This window comes from Gymnoscopelus braueri (genome assembly GCF_963280865.1).
Source record: "Gymnoscopelus braueri genome assembly, chromosome: 20".
Taxonomy (NCBI): Eukaryota; Metazoa; Chordata; class Actinopteri; order Myctophiformes; family Myctophidae; genus Gymnoscopelus; species Gymnoscopelus braueri.
This window is the reverse complement of record NC_137622.1, coordinates 16470832-16491074: the sequence shown is the minus strand read 5'-3', so window position 1 is coordinate 16491074 and position 20243 is coordinate 16470832. Positions and strand designations below refer to the sequence as shown.

Sequence of the window (20243 nt, the reverse complement as noted above, 5' to 3'; positions counted from 1 at the left end):
GCATTTTCGTTTCAGTTTCAGTTTCATTTCCAATTTTATCCAACCAGGACAGAGACCTCAATCAGGATACAGATTAAACAAGTGAAATTGGAAGTGATGACACTAAGAAATGAGCAGACAAATTTGGAACTGGAACACTATACAAATTAAGCTTAAAAATGTGTACTTTCTCCTGATTGGCTGAGATTTTGACACCTACCGAAAAATGGATTTTCTGTTTATTAAAGAGCTGGAGAGACGGGGAGACATCTGTTACTGAAAAATCACTCTATAGCAATGATTACAATCAGAATATAGTATTTTAACCTTTAAACAAAATACTTTTTGTTTTAACCAAAAAATATCACTTACCCTACCTTTAACTAAAATGGACCCTCTCATAGTACAGCTAACTCTCAGGATTGTACAGTGTACTACCTTTACACATGAACAGACTGCACTCCCACTGAGTCTTTAGATAGTATCATCTAAATCCTTGGTTTCTGTCTGAAAGCCCTCCCGCTCTGAACTCTGTTGGCCTCTGCATTCTCACCTGACGGGAAGAAGCAGGATCAGAAGCCGGGGGAAGACCATCTTCATGCAGGGTAATGGATACATCCCAAAGCCACACAGGCTGATTAACTGGACCATCTGCAGTGCTGGGAATTAGTGCACCTTCTCCTCTGAGGCTGGATGTAGTGGGTTGGATGGAGGCAGTAACTAAGTACATTTACTCCAGTAGCCTACTGTACTTACGCACAATTTTGAGGTACTTTTGCTTTACTTGAGTATTTCAATTTTTTTTATACTTTGTACTTCTACTCCACTACAACTAAAATTATTTGACATCTTTAGTTACTGGTTACTTTGCAGATTTGGATTATTAATAAAAATATATTAACCACTTAAAGCGCTGTATTAAACTTGGGCTATTTGAAAATAGCCGATCTACAACCTATAAGCCAGAAATGTTCAATACATTTCAATAACAATAATAGGCCTCTATTAGATCGAGCCATATTTGTGGGGATGATGGCTATTGGCCTGATGGTTTCTATTGTGTCAAGTAAACCTCTATATTGCTATATTCCACAGGGGTTCTTGAATGCAATTTAATCTGCAAAAGGGAGCAATTTGTCTGTTTTCACATCTTGTGTTACACCATCAGAGTCTAAAACTGAATTATTTCAACTCATAAAAGATTTTTAATCAATGAGAAAACATTCCAAAGGAAATACCAAAGCTAGTATAAAAATGTAAAGAAAGAACAAACAACAACAGAGAGGAAATAGGTGACAAACCAATGCTGAGCATTAGAAGTGCATGCAAATTGATTATACGGTGCAAAAATAGATCTCATCTGATAACAAGGGGCCGACAGGGGTGACAAATTCATTCATTCTACCCCTTCACCATCAGGACCATCACCCAAAGGAGTGGCTGATAACGGCTACCAGAGCCGCCTGGTAGCCCAGTAGGGACCTACTGGGACCATAGCTATGAGTTCTAGGTATCAAGTGCATGGCCAGTTAAGCTTCACCAAATGTTTCAAGCTGAGGTCTTGCTTCTTGATTCATGTATACTGCATGAAAGTGAGACAAATTCTAACAATTTTATGCAGCAGAGAAATGATTGATGTTTGATCCACGGATGTAGATACAGCCCATTATTCATCCATTGCTTTCAAGGAAATATTGAAATAAAGTCGGTTTAAACTTTGATACATGACAAATCTCTGAATTTAAACTGTAGTCAAAGAAGTAATAGATAGCTAGAGTAAGTGTTTATTGCCCTGTAGTAAAAGCTTTTAGGTTAGAGGGCACCATGGACAGTACAACAAATCTGTCTGTCTGTCTGTCTGTCTGTCTGTCTGTCTGTCTGTCTGTCTGTCTGTCTGTCTGTCTGTCCATTCATCAGTCTGTGTGTGAAATCTCATGAATTAACATTAGGGCATTGTCACTCTCAGCTCACGTTGATCTACATTAACATTACATGTACAATTGCAGCATACCGTAAGGTAAACGCATATTATCTGCTGATCACAGGCAAGTGCTTTACTGTCTATTTCAGGGTGGACGGTTTAATGCTTATTTCAATTGTACAGATTAATATAAACATAGCTAATTCAATTTCTTAAAACACACATAACACAGAACTATTTCTCAAAGGTAAAGCCCACATATGTTGGCAAATCAATCATGTGTAACATTACATCTTCAACATTCCTTGGAATGTATCACTAAATCAAGAACTAAAAATAATAATAAAATAAAATAAAACATAGCAAGAACATACACAAAGAACAACATGACAAAGAAGTTCTACATCTATCCTTTATCTCAAGTAAGAATTCCTAAGACCACTCTAGACTGTAAGTCGTCTGTCAGACTCTCATAGGCACCAAAACTGGGGATTCGGGAAACCAAACAAAGTGGAGGGTTCGAGGGGGGCAGAGGCAGGTTAAGTAGTTTAGATAGAAGCCCCGCAAGGTTAGGAATAGCCGATCTACACATTGTGAGCTTGTAGATCGGCTATTCCTAACCCTGGTCAAAACCCTCATCACCAAACGGCCCAGGATTTAGTTGATTCAAGTCCCCCAGGGCTCTATACTGGGCCTGCCGCCTTTTCCCCTCTACATATCTTCGCCGAAAAAAAGCTGATTCATTTAGATCGGCTATTTTCACCGAATGTTCGCTCTGTAATTGGGATGCAAGGGTTCATGTGGTTAATAATGTATCCAAATTTAGTTACTGTCTTCATACATGAAATATATGGAATCACAAATGCATGTTGGCATGTTTGACTGGCGATGAGAAATGAAAGAAAATGTAGCATGAGGATCAAAACTTACTGATTAGATATCTCATTTACTGTAGACCCTTATAAATTATGTGACATCATAATGTAGATCACTACTATAATGTTCCTACAAAGAAAAACAACCCCACAAAAGATGGAGACATAATAATAACAATTAATCTTGAGTGCTTATTCCAAGTATGAAGTGAACTGTACTCATGTCATGGATGCTTAAAGATTGAGTTGCATCTGTTGGTCTTGAGACCAAATGAGTTATTTGACATTTCCAAAACATTGTCTTTTGTATAATACACTCAAATAAGTGTGCAAAATTCACAACTGCGATTTAATGTTGTTGCTCCGCCTCATTTTAATGAAACCTTGCTATGCTACTGCAAAAAAAAGGTTTGATTTGGCCAGATAATACCATGCATGTACACTGGCTGATCCAGTGATGTGGCGTGATCTACAGTACATGCACAGAAAAATGGGAGAAACAACAGTGACATCTAGTGGCTATCATTAACACTTCTTTCAAAAAAATTATCCACACAAAACAATTTTGTTGATTTTGTTGGGGTTGAGAGAATCTTTGGTCTATACTTCTATAGTGTGTACAGGAGGTACAGCCAAACATAGATGCATTGATCATATTCATCATTATAAACAAAAAACAACACAAAAAGAACTCAATTTCTGGGGAAATAAGTCTGTATAATTATGCTAAAATTATGCACACTGAAGCAGTAGAAGTCCAACATTTATCCAAACAACTAGTATGTGCGCTTAAAGACATTCAGTTTGTGTCTGTTGACTGGCCATGTGAACTGGCCTCAAGCTGTGACACAGAGAGGGACGGTCTCTCCATGTATTAAACTCCACCAACCCCCTCGAGTATTAGAAATGCTTCGATCTTCTGTCATTGTTGGGACTGCCAGTGAGTGGGTCTACTACAGCAGTGGTTCTCAAAGTGGGGTCCGGGTACCCCCAGGGGTCTTTGAAGGGGTTCCAGCAATAGGTAGCATCAAAATCACATTAACCCTATTTTATACGTCAAGCTCACAGTTGTGAGCTTATAGATCTGCAATTTTTTTGAAAGATTTTGATCTTTCAAATCTTAAAACATAAAATTTAAAGAGCACAAACCTTCTCTTATGGGTTTGCCTAGCACAAAATATATCCAGATGGGTGTCCGTGAATATGTTTGAGAAACACTGCTCTACCAACCCCAAACACCCTGAGTATTAGAAGAGAATTCATCTTACGATGCGAAGTTAGTTCAGGCAGACAACTCAAGGCAGCGCGACAAAACTGATCAGGTGACCAGTCCACATGCGGGCTTTTTAAACTTCCCTGCCTACCTGTTCATTCCTCGCTTCTCCACCTTGCTGCTCGCTGTGCTGCTGCTGTCTGTCTGCTATCCGTTGCCTCGCTGTCCGCTGCTGCCCATGACGTTTGCAATCCCAACGCCTCCCCCAGCATCCACCTGTAGGTTCTGTTTCTAGATTCCCCTTTGGGATCTTAATTCATTCCCTGTAATTCTGGCAATTTGGCAATATCACTTAATCATAAAATGTTCATGCTTACAGGGAATGAATAGAGACTGACACCAAACTATGCTTCAGATATCTATGCTCAATTTATGCTCAATAGAATATATTTTGATTCAATCCAAGAGTTGTCTGACTGAACTGACAATATTTTTTAGACTGCCAATGAGCGGATCTAGTAGCACTACAGACCACAGCGCAGGGTGGGGATGTGGAGGTGGGGGTCTAGCTCTGGGAGAAATACTCCAGGACGAGCCGCAGGTGTCCAAGACGATCTTTGAGGGCGTTGAGGGACAGCACGGTGGTCTGGTAGGCAGGGTCTAGCTGGAGGACAGAGAGAAGCCACCAACACCATGCTGGGCCGTTGGACGATGCCTGAAGGGGGGTTAGGGTAGGCAGTGGTGGAAAGTAACTAAGTAAATTTACTCAAGTCATTTTTTTTTTGCTTTACTGGAGTATTTCCAATTTTCAATCATTTTACTTCTACTCCACTACATCTCAGAGGCAAATATTGTACTTTTACTAGTTACCTTGTAGATTTTGATTATTATTACAAAACCACTTCAGACCAATATATATATTTTTGAAAATAGCAGATCTACAAGCTCACAACGCGTCGCAAAAGCAACGCGTTGTGAGCTTGTAGAATGTGACCATGTTCAATGATGCTGTCCCTAAAAGCAAATAAAACATGTTTCAAATAAAAAAAAATCTACTATGTCCATAAAGTCTTGTGTTCTGGTGCTGACCTGTATATTCTCCTCGCTTTCAGGCATGGCTCCATACTGCCTGTTGATCTGCTCACGGATGGGGTTGCTTTGGCGCTGGTACCACTCCTGAGCCTGCTGGTACACACTGTCATGGAGACGTTGCAACAGCTCCAATTCTGCACCGTCAGCCTGGAGAGGAGAAGAGACATTTGCCAATGTCCAATATCAGCACTTAAAACAGAAAAGGTCGCCAAACAAACTTCAGATGCAATTAATTTAATAACCCTGAAGACGGCAGACTGACTGCCAAAACGTTGGTTGTTTTTAATCTCTTTATGTCCTAATAAATAATTGCATCAGAGGTTAGAGCCTGAGTGTGTGGCAAGCTCTGATATTTTAAGTATTTAATTCCGTTGGCCGGCACCTCACTGCACCCGGTGTGCAGTTGTTAAAATAGCCGGCCCCTTGTCCTACCCGACCACAGGATCTGTCTCAATGGAAGTGCAGGGAGACCAACTATCCCCACCACAGCTGTGTTAGTTTTATTGTATTAACATACTCTATCATACAATTGGTTAAAATAATGCTTTATTCACACACAAAAAAGTTATGGACTGCAGAGAATTCATACAGGATAAACAAGTGAAATTGGAAGTAATAAAAGAAAACAATGAGCAGACAAAATGATAAATGATAGATGATAAATGGGTTTTCCCTCCTAATTGGATGAAATTGCGGTGTCCCACCTGAAAATATATTTTCTGTTTACCAAAGAGCTGGAGAGAAAGGGATACCCCTGTTACAGAACAAACACTCTATAGCGATGATTGCAAGCAGAAAATAGAACTTAAACTTTTCGATAAAAACTTTTTATATACGTAGCACCTTTAAGTAATTGTTACATTTTGATATGTGTTTGTGTTATGCTGACCTTATGGTCTTCTAGGTACTCTATGTCAGCGGTGTGGTAGCCATCTCTCTGTCCTCTCTTCAGAACCCTGAACCGACCACCCCCCACCGTGTCAACATAGGATCTCCCATCGGCCAGAAGCTCCAGGCTATTTATCTCCAACATACAGCCATAGTCTGCAAATCTGAAGAACACAGGACAGAAACATATGTCAGTGATTCTGCAATTTTACCTGTATAAAGTTAAATAACAAGTTTTTAAAAAAGATTGCCGAAGAGATGTGGTGCAGAGGGAAAAAAAGAGGGGACCAAGTTAGCTCTGGTCCATAGCGTTAGAAGGAGTTCAACTTAACGCTATGGTACTTTCGAGCCGTTGCCCTAACACCCCCGATAGCGCAGTGGCCGCAGCCTCTCGTCTTTAGTAAAAAATAAAAACTACACTTTTGCTATTCACCAAAACAAAGACGGTTTTAAGATGTTGAAAGCCTACTTTCCTTAGTGGGAACACTCTGAGCCCGACCAAAATGCAAAATAATAGAAAACTTCCATTGACCTGATCTGTAGAGGGCGCAGGGGAGTAACTAAATATTTCTTTCCATCCGGGTGGATTATTTTACATTTTGGTCAAAAAATGAGGTGGGCGGCTCCGAGCGTTCCCACTAAGGAAAGTAGGTCTTCAACTCCATAAAGCCGTCTTTGTTTTGGTGAATAGCGAAAGTGTATTATTTTCTTTTACTAAAGGCTGCGCAGAATGGGGTGTGCAGGCTCGAAAGTACCATAGCGTTAAGTAGAACTCCTGGCGCTATGAGCCAAAGCTAGGAACAAGTATAGAACCCTGGGGGACCCTGGTCAATGAAGTAGGGTGTAAGTGGTTAATTTGTACATCCTTAGTAAAATCTAGAGTAGTCTAATAATGTTGAACCTGCTCCCAATTAGACAGAATGACAAGGACACTAAGTGGATGCAAGTAACTGCCTGGTAGGATATAATATGTGCCGAACTAGAGGTCTCTGCTCAGTAAAATGTTACTGTATGAGGAGGACCAGGTCTGGGAACCACCCATCTAAAGGTCTCCCGTCAGGCTGAGAGAAAACAGCAAGAGCTGAGGTCAGTGATCTAGTAACCTAGCAACGATTAAGCATCTTCAGCACATGAACCCGAGTAACAGCCAGACATAATGATCTCCCTAGACCCAGAGATCAAGATGAAGGAGATCGAACCACAGTTGCTAATGATGCTCTCTCTTTCTCTCGTTGTACTGGGCTCACACTGCAAGAAGAAAATCGGGGTTCGGGAACGCCCCTCCCGAATATCAGCAGGGGTGTTGTTCATTCTAGATTTAGTCACAAGCTCTTGTTAATACTTTTCATTGGTTAAAAAACCCAAAAAAAAAACACAGACAGATGTAACCACTTTCAACTATGCGTACGTATTTTGGGCATTATATAACCAGCAAAAATAGCAGATCTAAAAGCTAACAATGCTCACATCATTACACATTGTGAGCCTGTAGATTGTCTATTTTTGCTACGTTTACATGACACTAATATAAAAAAACGAATATAAAATATAGCATTAACTTATGAAAGTAACAATAACGTTTAAAGTGTGCCATTTCTGCACAACAGCAACAATATTTATTTTCTTTCTGACTACTTTTTACAGTTAGACATGCCATTCCAACTTTGACTCAGAATAGCGTGTTCAATTTGTCCACATGGTGGCACTATAAGATCTAAGTTAAGGTGTCAATTTTGACATCATCTTGTGTCATCTTGTACAAAAACACTAAAATGACAGCTATATTGCGATATTGGAAAGCACATATTTAGCTAATTAATAAAAAATGTAAAAATTGTCTTAAGTTATGTTCTGCACTGGTAAAAGTGACAATTCGTTGACATAGTGGCACTCATTCTACACAGAGGACAGAACATTGCTACTGCCAGCGGGTGCTCAAGGTAGTCATGAACCTCTACGGAGCACTTGCCTGAGATGCCTTCTATGGGATGAGGAGAGTGTGGAAATCTGAGATGGGAGATGACCTCAAGAGGCGGCTGTTCGTGGTTAGTGGTTACAGTACAATCAGCACTACTGTTCGGGGCCGAGACATGGACACTTACAGTACAGCAAGAAAATGCCCTGGATTGCTATAGATAGATACTGTATACAGTATGGGTCTGGCTCTAATCAGCACACTATTTCAGTGTCGTACCCTTTGCCAAGCTCATAACAGCACATGCCAAACTTCTTGGTCCCCGTCTCCATACAGCGGCGCATCATGAGCCGGTACCGGGGCTCAAAGACGTGCAGTGGGCAGGGCACTCCAGGGTAGGCCACCGTGCACACAAAGATAGGGATGTCCTTGGTAAGACTGCCAAGAGAGAGAAGGAAAATTGAGACATAACACCAGAGGTTAATATACTGTATTTCTTACATGTAACAGCAACATTGTGAATTTGAGTCCCAATTTATGTCACACATCATTCCCTCTTTCTATTAGTTATTATCGTAACTGTTATCATAAATGTTGCTAAGTTGCTATGGATGCTGCTGTGTGAATGTGTTGATGTTTGATTGACAGGTGCCTACTGAGAGATCTCAGCCATCTCAGCCTCATGGATGTGTTTCCTCTCTGCCAGCTGGGCGGGGAAGAGTTGCATCATTATGTCCTGGAGCGCCACTGTCGGGTTGTACTTCCTGTTCTTCAGGAACTGAAAACAAAGAGGGAAAGAAATAAATTCATATTTTGAAAAACAAAATGATAATGATAACATTATCAACAATATTACGTACACCACTAAAGGGGGCTACATGCACCAATTATTTACCATCCGATAAGAAAAAAGTTATTTTTGATAAGACACCTTTCATACTGCCAACTGCACTGAGGTGATTCCCCTCCCTCCCCCGCTCCGTAATCTGATGGAATTAATCACAGCTGTGTAGTTTGCTCTGTCTAGAGTGCTGGACCACTGTTGTGTACATATTGCGTGGATATTTTAATACCTGGACATCGGACATTTGGACATTTGTCATGGAGATGGACAGTATGTTTAGCAATTTATTGTGACAGTTTGTTATGGGGACAGAGGTCTTTGTATAAACTCCTCAGCCAACGTCTGCTCCCACCGCTTGTGCTGCTGACAGAAGAGCCTAGTCTGAATGCGAGAAAAAAAAATCACAATCACAACCTTGGTAAGACTGCCAAGAGAGAGAAGGAAAATTGAGACATAACACCAGGGGTTAATAAACAGTATTTCTTATATGTAACTGCAACATTGTGAATTTCAGTCCCAATCTATGTCACACATCATTCCATCTTTCTATTAGTTATTATCATCGTGTTTTTAAGAGACATTGGAAGAATGTGTTTACATTCTGTATCACTGATGTTAGTATTCAGACATCAACAATGATCAGTATCCGTGATTCAGTATCAAGCTGCCATGGATGTGTGTTTTCAGAATCACAACCACCCAACACTATCTTTAGCGACCGAACAAATGTCGGACAGTAAAGACATCTAGGTGTACTGAGCTGACCACCAAGATCGCCCAGAAATAGGGTGATCAATTTGTCGTCAATTTGCGGAACCCCTGTTGTGGGACAATGCGGGACAGGGGACTGGTCTCAGTCGGACGGACAATAACAATTTAACATTTCATTTATTATTATTATAAATGCCTTGATTTCGTATGTGGTAACATAGCACATTTTGTTACCCCTGCTGTGAAACAGAATTAACATCAAATTATTTTAACAGGCTTATAAAAACGCTTCTCACACAGGAAAAGAAAACGTATGCAAAGACACTACAGAAAGCCTACCATCAGGATAGGCCTACATTGTTGCATTTTGAACGGCTGCTTAATAATATTATTTTTATCCCACGATTTTTTTCACCCGGTGCCAATTTCCTAAGTGATCCTGGGCGCTACACCAGCCCTACACCAGTCCCCCACAGCCTAGCTCATGCTTCCTTCAATGCATGAAGTGACCTTCTTGTCACTTCACAGGGGGGAGTTTCCCTGGTAGGACGTAGCGCGTGGAAGGAACACGTTATTCCAACCAGTTCCCTTCCCCTCCATTAGGCGCCCCGGCTGTCATGGGGGAGGCGGTATAGCGACCAGGATTACTACATGTTTTTGTGAGGGTATTAACTACCCTAGGAGACACGGGGAGAACATGCAAACTCCACACAGAGTAGGCCCTTTCGCCAACCCCACCTAGGGTATGGGCGCTGATGACGCGGAGGAGAAGACACGCCCCCAGCACCCACAGCGTCCCCGGCGGGAATCGAACCCAGGACCTTCTAGCTGTGAGGCGACAGCGCTACAGACTGCGCCACCGTGCCCCTTTGAACGGCTGCTTTTAAAACAAGCTTACAAATTAATCTGTTCTAACTTTATTTGGTAGCTACTTATCTTGTTAGAAATACTAATAGAGAGCATTAGATGTGTAAACTCCGGGAATACAGCTTCTTCTTCACTTGTATTGTTTTTCACTTGATCAACAGCGGTTCTTTGATCGGTCCCGAGTTCGACGGTCCATCAATTAAAACAGTCTCCGCAATAGGTTTGTAACCGGGTTGTTTAATATTAAAAGTATTAATATGTTTGGTTGCGTGCTTGTATGCTTGAGCAGTACTCCAGTGTCCCCTTTGTTGTGAACTCTTGGCACTGAGATATGTCTGCCCTGTGGACTGTGTGCGGCCACAGAACCAACAGAACACATGGTCCATGTCAGTCCAGTGTGCTTCTCACGTTAAGACCTTCAATCAGCACAACTCGCCACACCTGCACATTGTTTTATAACACAGATGTCACGGTAGTTCTCTTTTGATGCGGGACAAATGTCCCATTTTCTGGACTGTCCCAAAGAGATGCGGGACTGGTGGTCACCCTACACAGAAACCGCTCTTATTGACGTAATTTGGTAGAACAAAGTTCGGACGGTGGATGGTAGCATGTAAGGGGCTTTCGAGTACTACTACTATTACTATTACCACCACCAACGCTACTACTACTACTACAAAATATAAATAATAATAATGATGCTTTGCTTCAACAGCAACTATTCAACACCACAAAATCATGCTAACCATCTTAATAATTGGAGATTTTCATTGTGTTGTGTAAATGGTTACCTCTTGTAGGGGCTGTTTGCAGAGGGGGCAGCGAAGGTTGTGGTCCAGACTCCTTTCGATGCAGTTTTTACAAAAGGTGTGGCCACAGGGAGTGGTAACAGGCTCATAGAACAACCTTCAGAAGGAAGCAGAGGCAATGAATCATTCGATCTGCTACAAGTTCCATTTATTTGTGATGTAGCATCAGACAGGACGCGTTTTGCAGCGTTTTGCAGATTTTTGTGCAATCCTGCGAGCATTAACCGACAGCAGTAACAGAGAGAGGTGCAGGATGATACATGGTGTTACTTTTTTCTTTTTTTTTTCCTTTATTTATTCAGGGAAGCCCATTGAGAGCAAGCTTTCTTTTTTAAGGACGCCCTGATTACAGCATGAAAACAAGTACAGTTATAAAATACAGGGTTCCTTGAGTGGGTTCCAAGTGGACCCTCACAGGTCTGTAACTCTGAGAGTGTACAAATGGACCCTTACAGGTCAATTTGTAAAACTGTCACACTCTCAGAGTTATGGGGTCCTTGATAATAAAACGTTTGAGAATCACTGGGATTAGGATGAGTACTCTTCAATACTGACCTGATGCACAGAGGACACTCGAAGTCTGAGCCGGTGAGAACAGCAAGGGAGCTCCCTCTGTGCTGACTGCATTGACCTGGAGGTGAGGAGAGTAAACCCTTTAACACTATCACTGGTTAATATTAGGGGGAGAATGAGGACACACTTATATTACATTAGAAGAAAACTGATCATAGGATGCACTTGAAAAACGATCTGGTTTGGCAATGAGTTTTTATTTTCTGTCAACTGTAGTATTTTGATTGTTTCCATACAATAGTAATGGCACTGTACTATATACAGTACATGGTATACACACATACAATGTGTGTGTGTGTGTGTGTGTGTGTGTGTGTGTGTGTGTGTGTGTGTGTGTGTGTGTGTGTGTGTGTGTGTGTGTGTGTGTGTGTGTGTGTACCCTTCTCATGTCTGTCCACCTTCATCATCATTTCTTCATCTTCCTCAGCAGTAGGGAGGAAGGACACAGCTTGGCAGAGGCTGAGGCAGCACTCGGTACTGGAGGCCTGTTTCTCCCTGGAGCCCTGAAGACAGAAAATGACTGAAAGAAATGCCCCAAAACAAGAAACACCTAAAAACAAGAAATGCTCCCAAAGACAGCTTGTCATTTGTGATAAACTGTCACATGTGTGGGTGTTAGGACGTACTACAAATACAGATATAACTTTTTTTTATCCACCCTGCTGTCCCTATTTTGGGCATGTCAACAAATAGCTAAAACAGCTGATCTGCAAGCTTGTAGATCAGCTACTCTGGCCGTGCGACACCATTGTATGATGAAGTAAAACATAGTTCTTAAGTGGTTAAATGGTGACGTTAATTACACAGTTTTTAATTACACATGTTTTGATACATTTAGATCCATGTTGCTTGCCTGTCAGCCAATCAGGACAGAGTTGTGTTAGTATTGTGGCGGCGTTTGAAAATTGTGGAACAACCGACCGACGAACATAGTGGCTTATACTTGCAGCTAGTTGGTTGCAGCTGAAAATTCACCGTTATGTCAGCCAGCCTGTGAAGATTACCTCTCTCACACCGTCGCCTTCTCTCTCCTCCGCCAGTGGTGGTATGTGGGCCTCTGGGTGCGCTGGACCCTGGGAGCCGCTGAGGCTGGTGATGGGGCAGGGCTCTTTCAGATACTCAGTCACCACATGCAGGATACGTGACACCTCCTCGGGCACTGCCATGCCCTCTGTTTCCAGGATCTTCCAGCCATGGAAGAAATTATCTTTTCTTTAATTTAGAGTAGCCAATATCCCCTCCAACTTAGTCATTATGCCAATTCCCTCAGTCCCCTCGCATTTCTGTGCAGTCTTGTCACTGCTGCCCTTACTGGCTGGAGGACATAGTGCCTCCACCCCCCTCCCCAATTGTGCTCTTATGGAGCTTGGCCTAGTCAGACCAAGTATCCGTGGTGGTGACAGGAACTTTACCCCTGCAACACTCCAATGCCCAGATTAGGGCCATCATGATAACAGTATCTGATAACTATTAACCACACATGCTCTACATGAATGAACCATTCGATCAAATCACCATATACCATCACATGTTATATGGTCTCTACATCCTGTAACAAAACAGATCATAACAAACTCATTAATACAGTATATACTTAAATGCAAAATCAAATCAAAATATATTCATATAGATATTACTGATATTACATACAAATAAAATAAAATACGTCAGGCAAAAGTGCACAAAGTAAGTAATGATAAAAGAATAAAAACCAATGGAATTAATAAAGAGAATAAAATAAAAGGCAATAGAATATTAATTAAACAGTAATAACTGATTCTATGTAAAAGCAAGGCTAAAATGTCTAAAACAACATTCCATTGCAGGGTTCAAGGACAGTAGCCTATTTGTTTACATCATGAACAGGCCATTCTATTACAAGAGTTGCTCTATCCTTGGATAACCCAACGTTATGGACTTGTGATTACCCAACACTTTTATCTGTCACTCGTACTGTGCTAATGGCCTCTCACCCACCCACAGCGGAAAACAGAGATATGGGGTTGTACAAAATGGAGTAATTGCAAGGCTTTCTACAATTCTACAATACTAAAATAATCCCAGATGCTGCAAAATTCACCACTGAGAGACTAACCAAATCCAAACAGCAGAATCTGTCAGCACCACTGCCCTAAACATGTAAAGAAAGGGCGGGGGGGGGGGGGAGAATTGTCCTTTTTTTTACCGAATGGGTTCCCAGATTGATGTAGTGCTTATTTTACCTTCTTTTTACCATGTGTACGTACTTTTTTTTAGCCTCATTGTATTTAAGTTTTTAGTTTTATTCACAAAAGCACGTCTAGGGACAGGTGTTACAAATTAGCATTTGCTGTAAGCACTATGATACTTATTATGATTATTATTATTATTATTATAATACATTTCTAATAGAAACTGGAAACACAGTATGCTATTGTATATCTTGATAGCATATTTTCAGTTTCTATGTCACTGTATGTGAAATTAGCTTTTGTTGAGGGATTTGGGTGAGGTGTAGAGAGTGGGCGGGTTGCTACTATATAGTCTATGAAATTAATTCAAGGACCCCAACGGAAACAAGTCCGCAAGGACTTTTTTGGTCGGACCTTTTAGACAAAAGTATTATAAATGTAACTGTGTTGTTTTACATTCTTTTTCCTAATAACATTTTCAATCAATCAATCACCTTTTTAATCTGGCTCTTGGCAGGAACAAAGTCGGCCTGGAGTTTGAGACAGCGGTGGAAGTGGATGAGAGCCTCCGTCTGTCTGCCCATCTCCAGCAGGACATTCCCTTTACGAAACAAGCCCTGCACAGTGACAGAGAGAAGAGTTATTATGGCTTTGCTCAGACTCAAATACGATATTTAGCAATGTTTCCCAAACAGTGGGTCAAGACCCATTTTTATGGGTCGCTACTCGCTAGTACAGTAAATATCCCCTTTTTAAACATTTCCTGCGCAACAAATTGTTTTTTCAACAGAAAAAAAAAGATATTCTGATCTTTTTTTTTCCAAACATTTTTCAGAAATTAAAAAATATATATACTGAAAATGGGAGATCTACAAGCTTCGTTTGTGAGCTTGTAGATTCTATATTCACTATTTTTTAAATAGGGCTTAAGCGATTAATTCTTTGGGAAATCCTGATATATAGGACTGACTGTCTACACTGTTATTTATGTGCAAGTGATCAGACCAGATTTGCATACAGTATTCAGACATCGTCAACCTATCTGAACAGCTTGCTGTGATAAAGACGTAACAACATAGGCGTGAGTAATGCTTCGTTTCGGTGAGCGATACATCATACGATGAAGTGTGATACATCAAGCTTCGAGTGTCAAGGCTGAGACACATATTTAGAATTCAGATTGGAATCATATTTCAAACCACCTAGGAATGTGTTTCCATGTGTTTCTTTGCTGATCAGACTTGATCAAATCAATAGATAGGGCTGCCAGTCACATAAATGTCACAATGACCTGTCTACAGCATGTCAATTCAAAGAGAAGACTTCTATAACAACAACCTTGAACAATGCAGCCAACCACCCACAGACATGGAATGATTCACTTAGCTTATATGTTGCTCTTTGCATACCTTCATGAATGACATAACATGGCATAAATGACATAACGTGACATACATAGGGGAAAAAAGGTATACGTCCTGTTTCTGTGGTTTATGTGTCACAGTTACAAAACTGGAGAATGCACCAGCAAGGAGAACTGCTGAAACATAATTCCCCCCCCCCACACACACACCCACACCCACACCCATACACACACACACACACACACACACACACACACACACACACACACACACACACACACACACACACACACACACACACACACACACACACACACACACACACACACACACACACACACACCTGTCCTGTCTCTCACCTCAGTCCAGTTAGGGCGAAGGCAACAGAGGTGATCTAGGTCAGTCAGCGCATCGGAGTAAAGTCTCAACCCCAAATTGGCCTCTGTTCTGGAGACCTTCAAACTCAGATCATCTGGAACTTAAGAGCAGAGATGGAAAAGAGAAAATGAGTAGGTGTTCTACTGTACATAACTAGATAGCATATTACAAATGACTAGCATAGTAAGCATACATAAATATCACATACTGTAAACAACCAGATAGCATTACATAATTATAAAACTAGTTAGCATGCATAATACACTAGCAATCTAGCATACCATATATATAAAAATACAGTAAATTATATTTAGATAACATCTAAACTCTCTCTCATACTGTATATATAACAAATATATAACTAGATATCATACACAACATATACAAATAAGCATGCATTACATATAACTATTAACTACAACATACTCTTAGTTATACTGTACAGGGATTGACACTAACGGTTGTCCGACTGCCCGTGGCAAGTAAAAAAAACGTTCGGGCAAGTGGAGTTTGCGTTCAGGTTGCCCGACAGGCAAGTGCATTCCGTCTTCAGTAAATATTATAGGCTATTCATGAAGACAATGCTACCTTTTTACAACTAGCAGTTGCACTCATTCTGTTTTTTTTAAGTGACCGTCGCCACTCGGCAGTTATCGATTGGATTTAACATTAATTTGTTCCACAAGCACAAATTTTACCTATCATTTTATAATGGAAAATGTACTTTTCGGGCAAGTGGGCATGACCTTTGGGCAAGTAGAACATGACCTGTACTTGTCTGACGGGCAAGCGCCTCAGAAACCATCGTGTCAGTATCAACCCCTGCTGTATTATAACAAGCATTACAAGCGTTACACAAAAATGATGTAACAACTACATGGCATACACACGTGGCACGGTGGCACCTAACGTGGCACGTGGCATATAACCTACGCAGCAAACATATATAACACATATAAAACTACATAACACAAACCCTGCTGCAACAGCTTATTACACTTCTATGGACAATAACTACTTTGAAAAACATAGAATAGATGATTCACCTTATTTTATCTCGTAACAAAATGCATGTCTCAACACTTCACTCACCAAGACGAAGTATAAATAACACTATTGTTCAATTTGTGATGCTGTTAGCAAACTGTGAACAGTGTGACATAAAATATGGGTCAAGATTCCTGTCCATAATTGTGACTACAACTGATTCTGTGAATATGTAATAGTGTCCATTTATTGTCATTAAAGCTGCTAAGCTTTTATAATGTGCATGGCCCTTGGTCGGAAGTACTTAGTCACAGGGTAAGAGTTTCTGCTAAATGCCTAAATAATAATAATAATAACATATAATAACAAGATGCACTCAGATTCCCGGCTTGTCATAGGAACAAATAATTTATAGGAATTTATCATAGGAAGCTTTATTTACAACATCCTTTCAGTTTCCAGGTGCGCTTTGATGGCAAGGGACTTCAACAACACACCTGAAACACTGAGATTGTGTGTGTGTGTGTGTGTGTGTGTGTGTGTGTGTGTGTGTGTGTGTGTGTGTGTGTGTGTGGTTCCTCAATTATGCAAATCCTAAAAAGCTGAAGAGCATTACACAAGAACTAATGCTCTGCTACAGATAAGGACAAAAGATAACTAAAAGGTTATTCGAAATAGCAGCAGGCCGCTTCCAATTACATTTCTCGGAAGGAAAGTGTCAATTACCATATGAACAAGTGAAACCATTTCCCAAATATCTGTCAAGACTTTCAGTCCAGCAATCACTACACAGTTTGCTCTCAAAATAACCTCACAGGTTGTGTGCTGTGTCCCTCTGCTAGACAGTCTGATGAACACAGCTTCACATGTCAAGGGCCTTGTGATGAACTGTAGCCTACTTGTACTGTATGTATCCACATCATTAGAAGCACACTTTATTTTAAATGCATGTCATGTATCGGAGGCATTGTACATGTTTTCTTCATAATAAAGTGGATATCATCGATATCAAATTAGGTATGAGTGTCCCAACCAAAATCTATAAATAGTCAGTATCATGTTATTCAACTACCTGAGACTACCTGAGTGTACTTGAAGCATCTTAGCTTCGCCTATATTTGGGTCAGCCTATAGTGGGCATAATGTTGACTACTTATAGCTTAATTTTGTTAAGCCTTATTTCAATCAGTGCACATTTTCACTTTGATTTGTTTTACTGAGGTTAGAAATAAGTTTAGGGTTAGGGGCATACAGTAGTTTTACTGAGGTTACGTTTAAGAATAACTAAGATTAGGTATGTAGGCATAGTTTATCTGGCGTTACGTTTAGGGATAAGGTAAGGTTCAGACATAGTTTACTGAGGAATACCAGGTGAATACCAATGGATTTGCCCCGGGGTGACTGTGTTTTGGGGCGAGCGTTTTGGTATTCCTGCAAAGCAGAGTGGAAGTGTTTTGGGTGCACCCCCACTTTACTGGGCAGCTGCCAGAATGTTGAGCAGTGCGTAGAGATACTGGGAGTGGGACCAAAATATATAGCCTACAGTAGGCTATAGCCTACATCTCGATGTTCCACTGCAGTGTGCTTTTTCGGTGAATGCGGGTCTGTGATGTAATGTTATACATTTAAAATAAAAAATAACAAGAGATAACAGTTATCCGAACCCAATATTCCTATTCATTTTTTTTTTAAATATTTATTATCAATGTGTCCCTAAAATCTCTGTATGACGTCTGTTGCGTAATGACACATGCATGGCATGGATTCCATGTTACACAATTTAACGTACAGGCGTTATGTCATGGCTAATGCATGGCTTACACAAGGATTTGTGTCTCTCACTCAAGAGAGAAAACGTACTGTTCTTTGTTCTTTCTGCAGACTAACATCATCATTACCTAGCTCTATCCCCTGGTTCGTGATGCGTAAAGCCTCTGCAAACTCGCCGACCCGCAGCTTCTCCTGGACGCGTCCCTTCATCTCAGCCTCGTCCGGGAAGCACTTCTCAACGACGCGGATCAGCAGGACGTTGTTCTTGGCGGCTCTCGTGTCTCTTTGTTTTAGTCGCTCGTTGCACGACGGACATTTAGACGGGAGGTAGCCGGTCTCCACGCACCTCCGGCAGAACGAGTGACCGCACGACACGGTCACCGGCTCCCACAGCAGGAACAGACAGACGGGGCATTCCAGGAGATCCATAGTATCCGTCCGTGGCAAAAAAAAAAAAAAAAAAAATGTTTACAATGATGAGGGGTTGTTGTTGTTGTTGCGGATTTCCCCGAGGTAAATGATTATAGACGGGACGGGGTTTCTGTCACTATCACGTGCAACATGGTTTAACAGAACTATAGGTTAAGTAACACATCATCTGTTCCCTCTGTAGCCAAAGCAGGCTAATTCCAAATCGCTCGCCCCGAAACACAGTTACCCCGGGGAAAATCCGGCAACCTCGGAACGGTCGCCACCTGGTATACCTAAACGTAAACCTCAGTAAATCTATGCTTGAAGTTAACCCTAACCTTATTCCTAAACGCAACCTCGGCAAAACAAATACAAGAATACAACTGACGCTGGGGGCGAGCGGTCCGCGAAAGAAAATGGGGGGTGAGCGTGTTTTGGGGCGAATCTTCCAGTTAACACACTACCTGTATCCCTTACTAACCTCTCCAGAACCCTTACTACAACTGAACTCACTCACTGACCTAGCTCAAATCAGTAGCCTACTACACGCAGACTTCCAAGTCCCCCCCCCTTTAAGTCTGACTTTTTGCTTTACTGCTGTCAAATGCATTCGCCAACGTGTTATCCACACTGTCAATCAGATTTGAGTCTTTGGTTTGGATCAAATAACGTCTTCCCTTTGCAATAAGCCGGAGAAATAGAAGAGCCTCCCCTCAATCCGTGCGCCGCTTTTCTCGTCGCTCCGAACTCCATCAACAACGCCACGCGGATCGGATCGGAACCACAGATGTCCTCGATCTCCTTCAGTGTTCAAGTTCGTCCCCGAGTCAGTCTGCCGGTTGCCTTATGAGATTTCAAAGCGACAATGTGGGTTACTATGTAACGCCACTGTAAATTACATAAATAAAAGACCACGTGATTCAACCGCTGGCCATGCGATTGGGTGAGAGCTACACGGCGTACCGCCCTGCTGTTGTGAAACATAATGATGGCGAGTTTCATAACACCAGAGTTGTGCTATACATTGAGTGCTTCTGGCTCATGGGCCTGTGATATGTAACGTTATTATATAAAATAACGAATGGTGGTCTAAGTACATGTACTGTACTTAGTTACCTTACACAATTCTGAGGTACTTTTACAGGAGTATTTCCAGTTTTCCATACTTTTACTTACACTCCACTACATCTCAGAGGAAAATATTGTACATTTACTCTAATAATGTGAACACTTTAGTTACTTAGATTTGGATTATTATTACAAAACATACATGAACCACTTCAGCCCCGTTTAAACTTCGGCTATTTGAAAATAGCTGATCTAGGTAATGAAGCTCACAACTCTGTGTTGTGAGCTTGTAGATCTGCTATTTTCAAAAGATTTGTATATATTTTATACTTGAAATGGGACATTCTGCTCAATGGGTACTTTAAGTATATTTTGATACTTTTACTCAAGTACATTTTGAATTCTGG

The 20243-nt window shown here is 41.1% G+C and overlaps 1 protein-coding gene across 1 annotated transcript; it reads right to left on the bottom strand.

Moving 5' to 3' along the window:
* Nucleotides 1–2032: 2032 nt before the first annotated feature.
* On the bottom strand, nucleotides 2033–19620 carry lonrf4 (LON peptidase N-terminal domain and ring finger 4). The gene is made up of 12 exons (XM_080416756.1): nucleotides 18486–19620; nucleotides 15582–15700; nucleotides 14353–14475; nucleotides 12692–12871; nucleotides 12067–12190; nucleotides 11670–11745; nucleotides 11097–11211; nucleotides 8540–8661; nucleotides 8163–8321; nucleotides 5970–6132; nucleotides 5078–5227; nucleotides 2033–4703 (listed from the first exon to the last, which is right to left on the bottom strand). Exons 1-12 carry the CDS (start codon nucleotides 18784–18786, stop codon nucleotides 4554–4556), a joined length of 1782 nt encoding a protein of 593 aa, XP_080272882.1. The 5' UTR covers nucleotides 18787–19620; the 3' UTR covers nucleotides 2033–4553.
* Between the last annotated feature and the right edge of the window lie 623 nt (nucleotides 19621–20243).

Bases quoted from the DNA above. Each gene is read 5' to 3' on its own strand.
- lonrf4 (XM_080416756.1), bottom strand. From the start codon at position 18,786: ATGGATCTCCTGGAATGCCCCGTCTGTCTGTTCCTGCTGTGGGAGCCG. The intron at 12,872-14,352 runs GTGATTGATTGA...CATGGCTGGAAG, and splicing joins CCAAGAGCCAGATTAAAAAG to ATCCTGGAAACAGAGGGCAT. The intron at 11,746-12,066 runs GTACACACACAC...CCTCACCTCCAG, and splicing joins GGTGGACAGACATGAGAAGG to GTCAATGCAGTCAGCACAGA.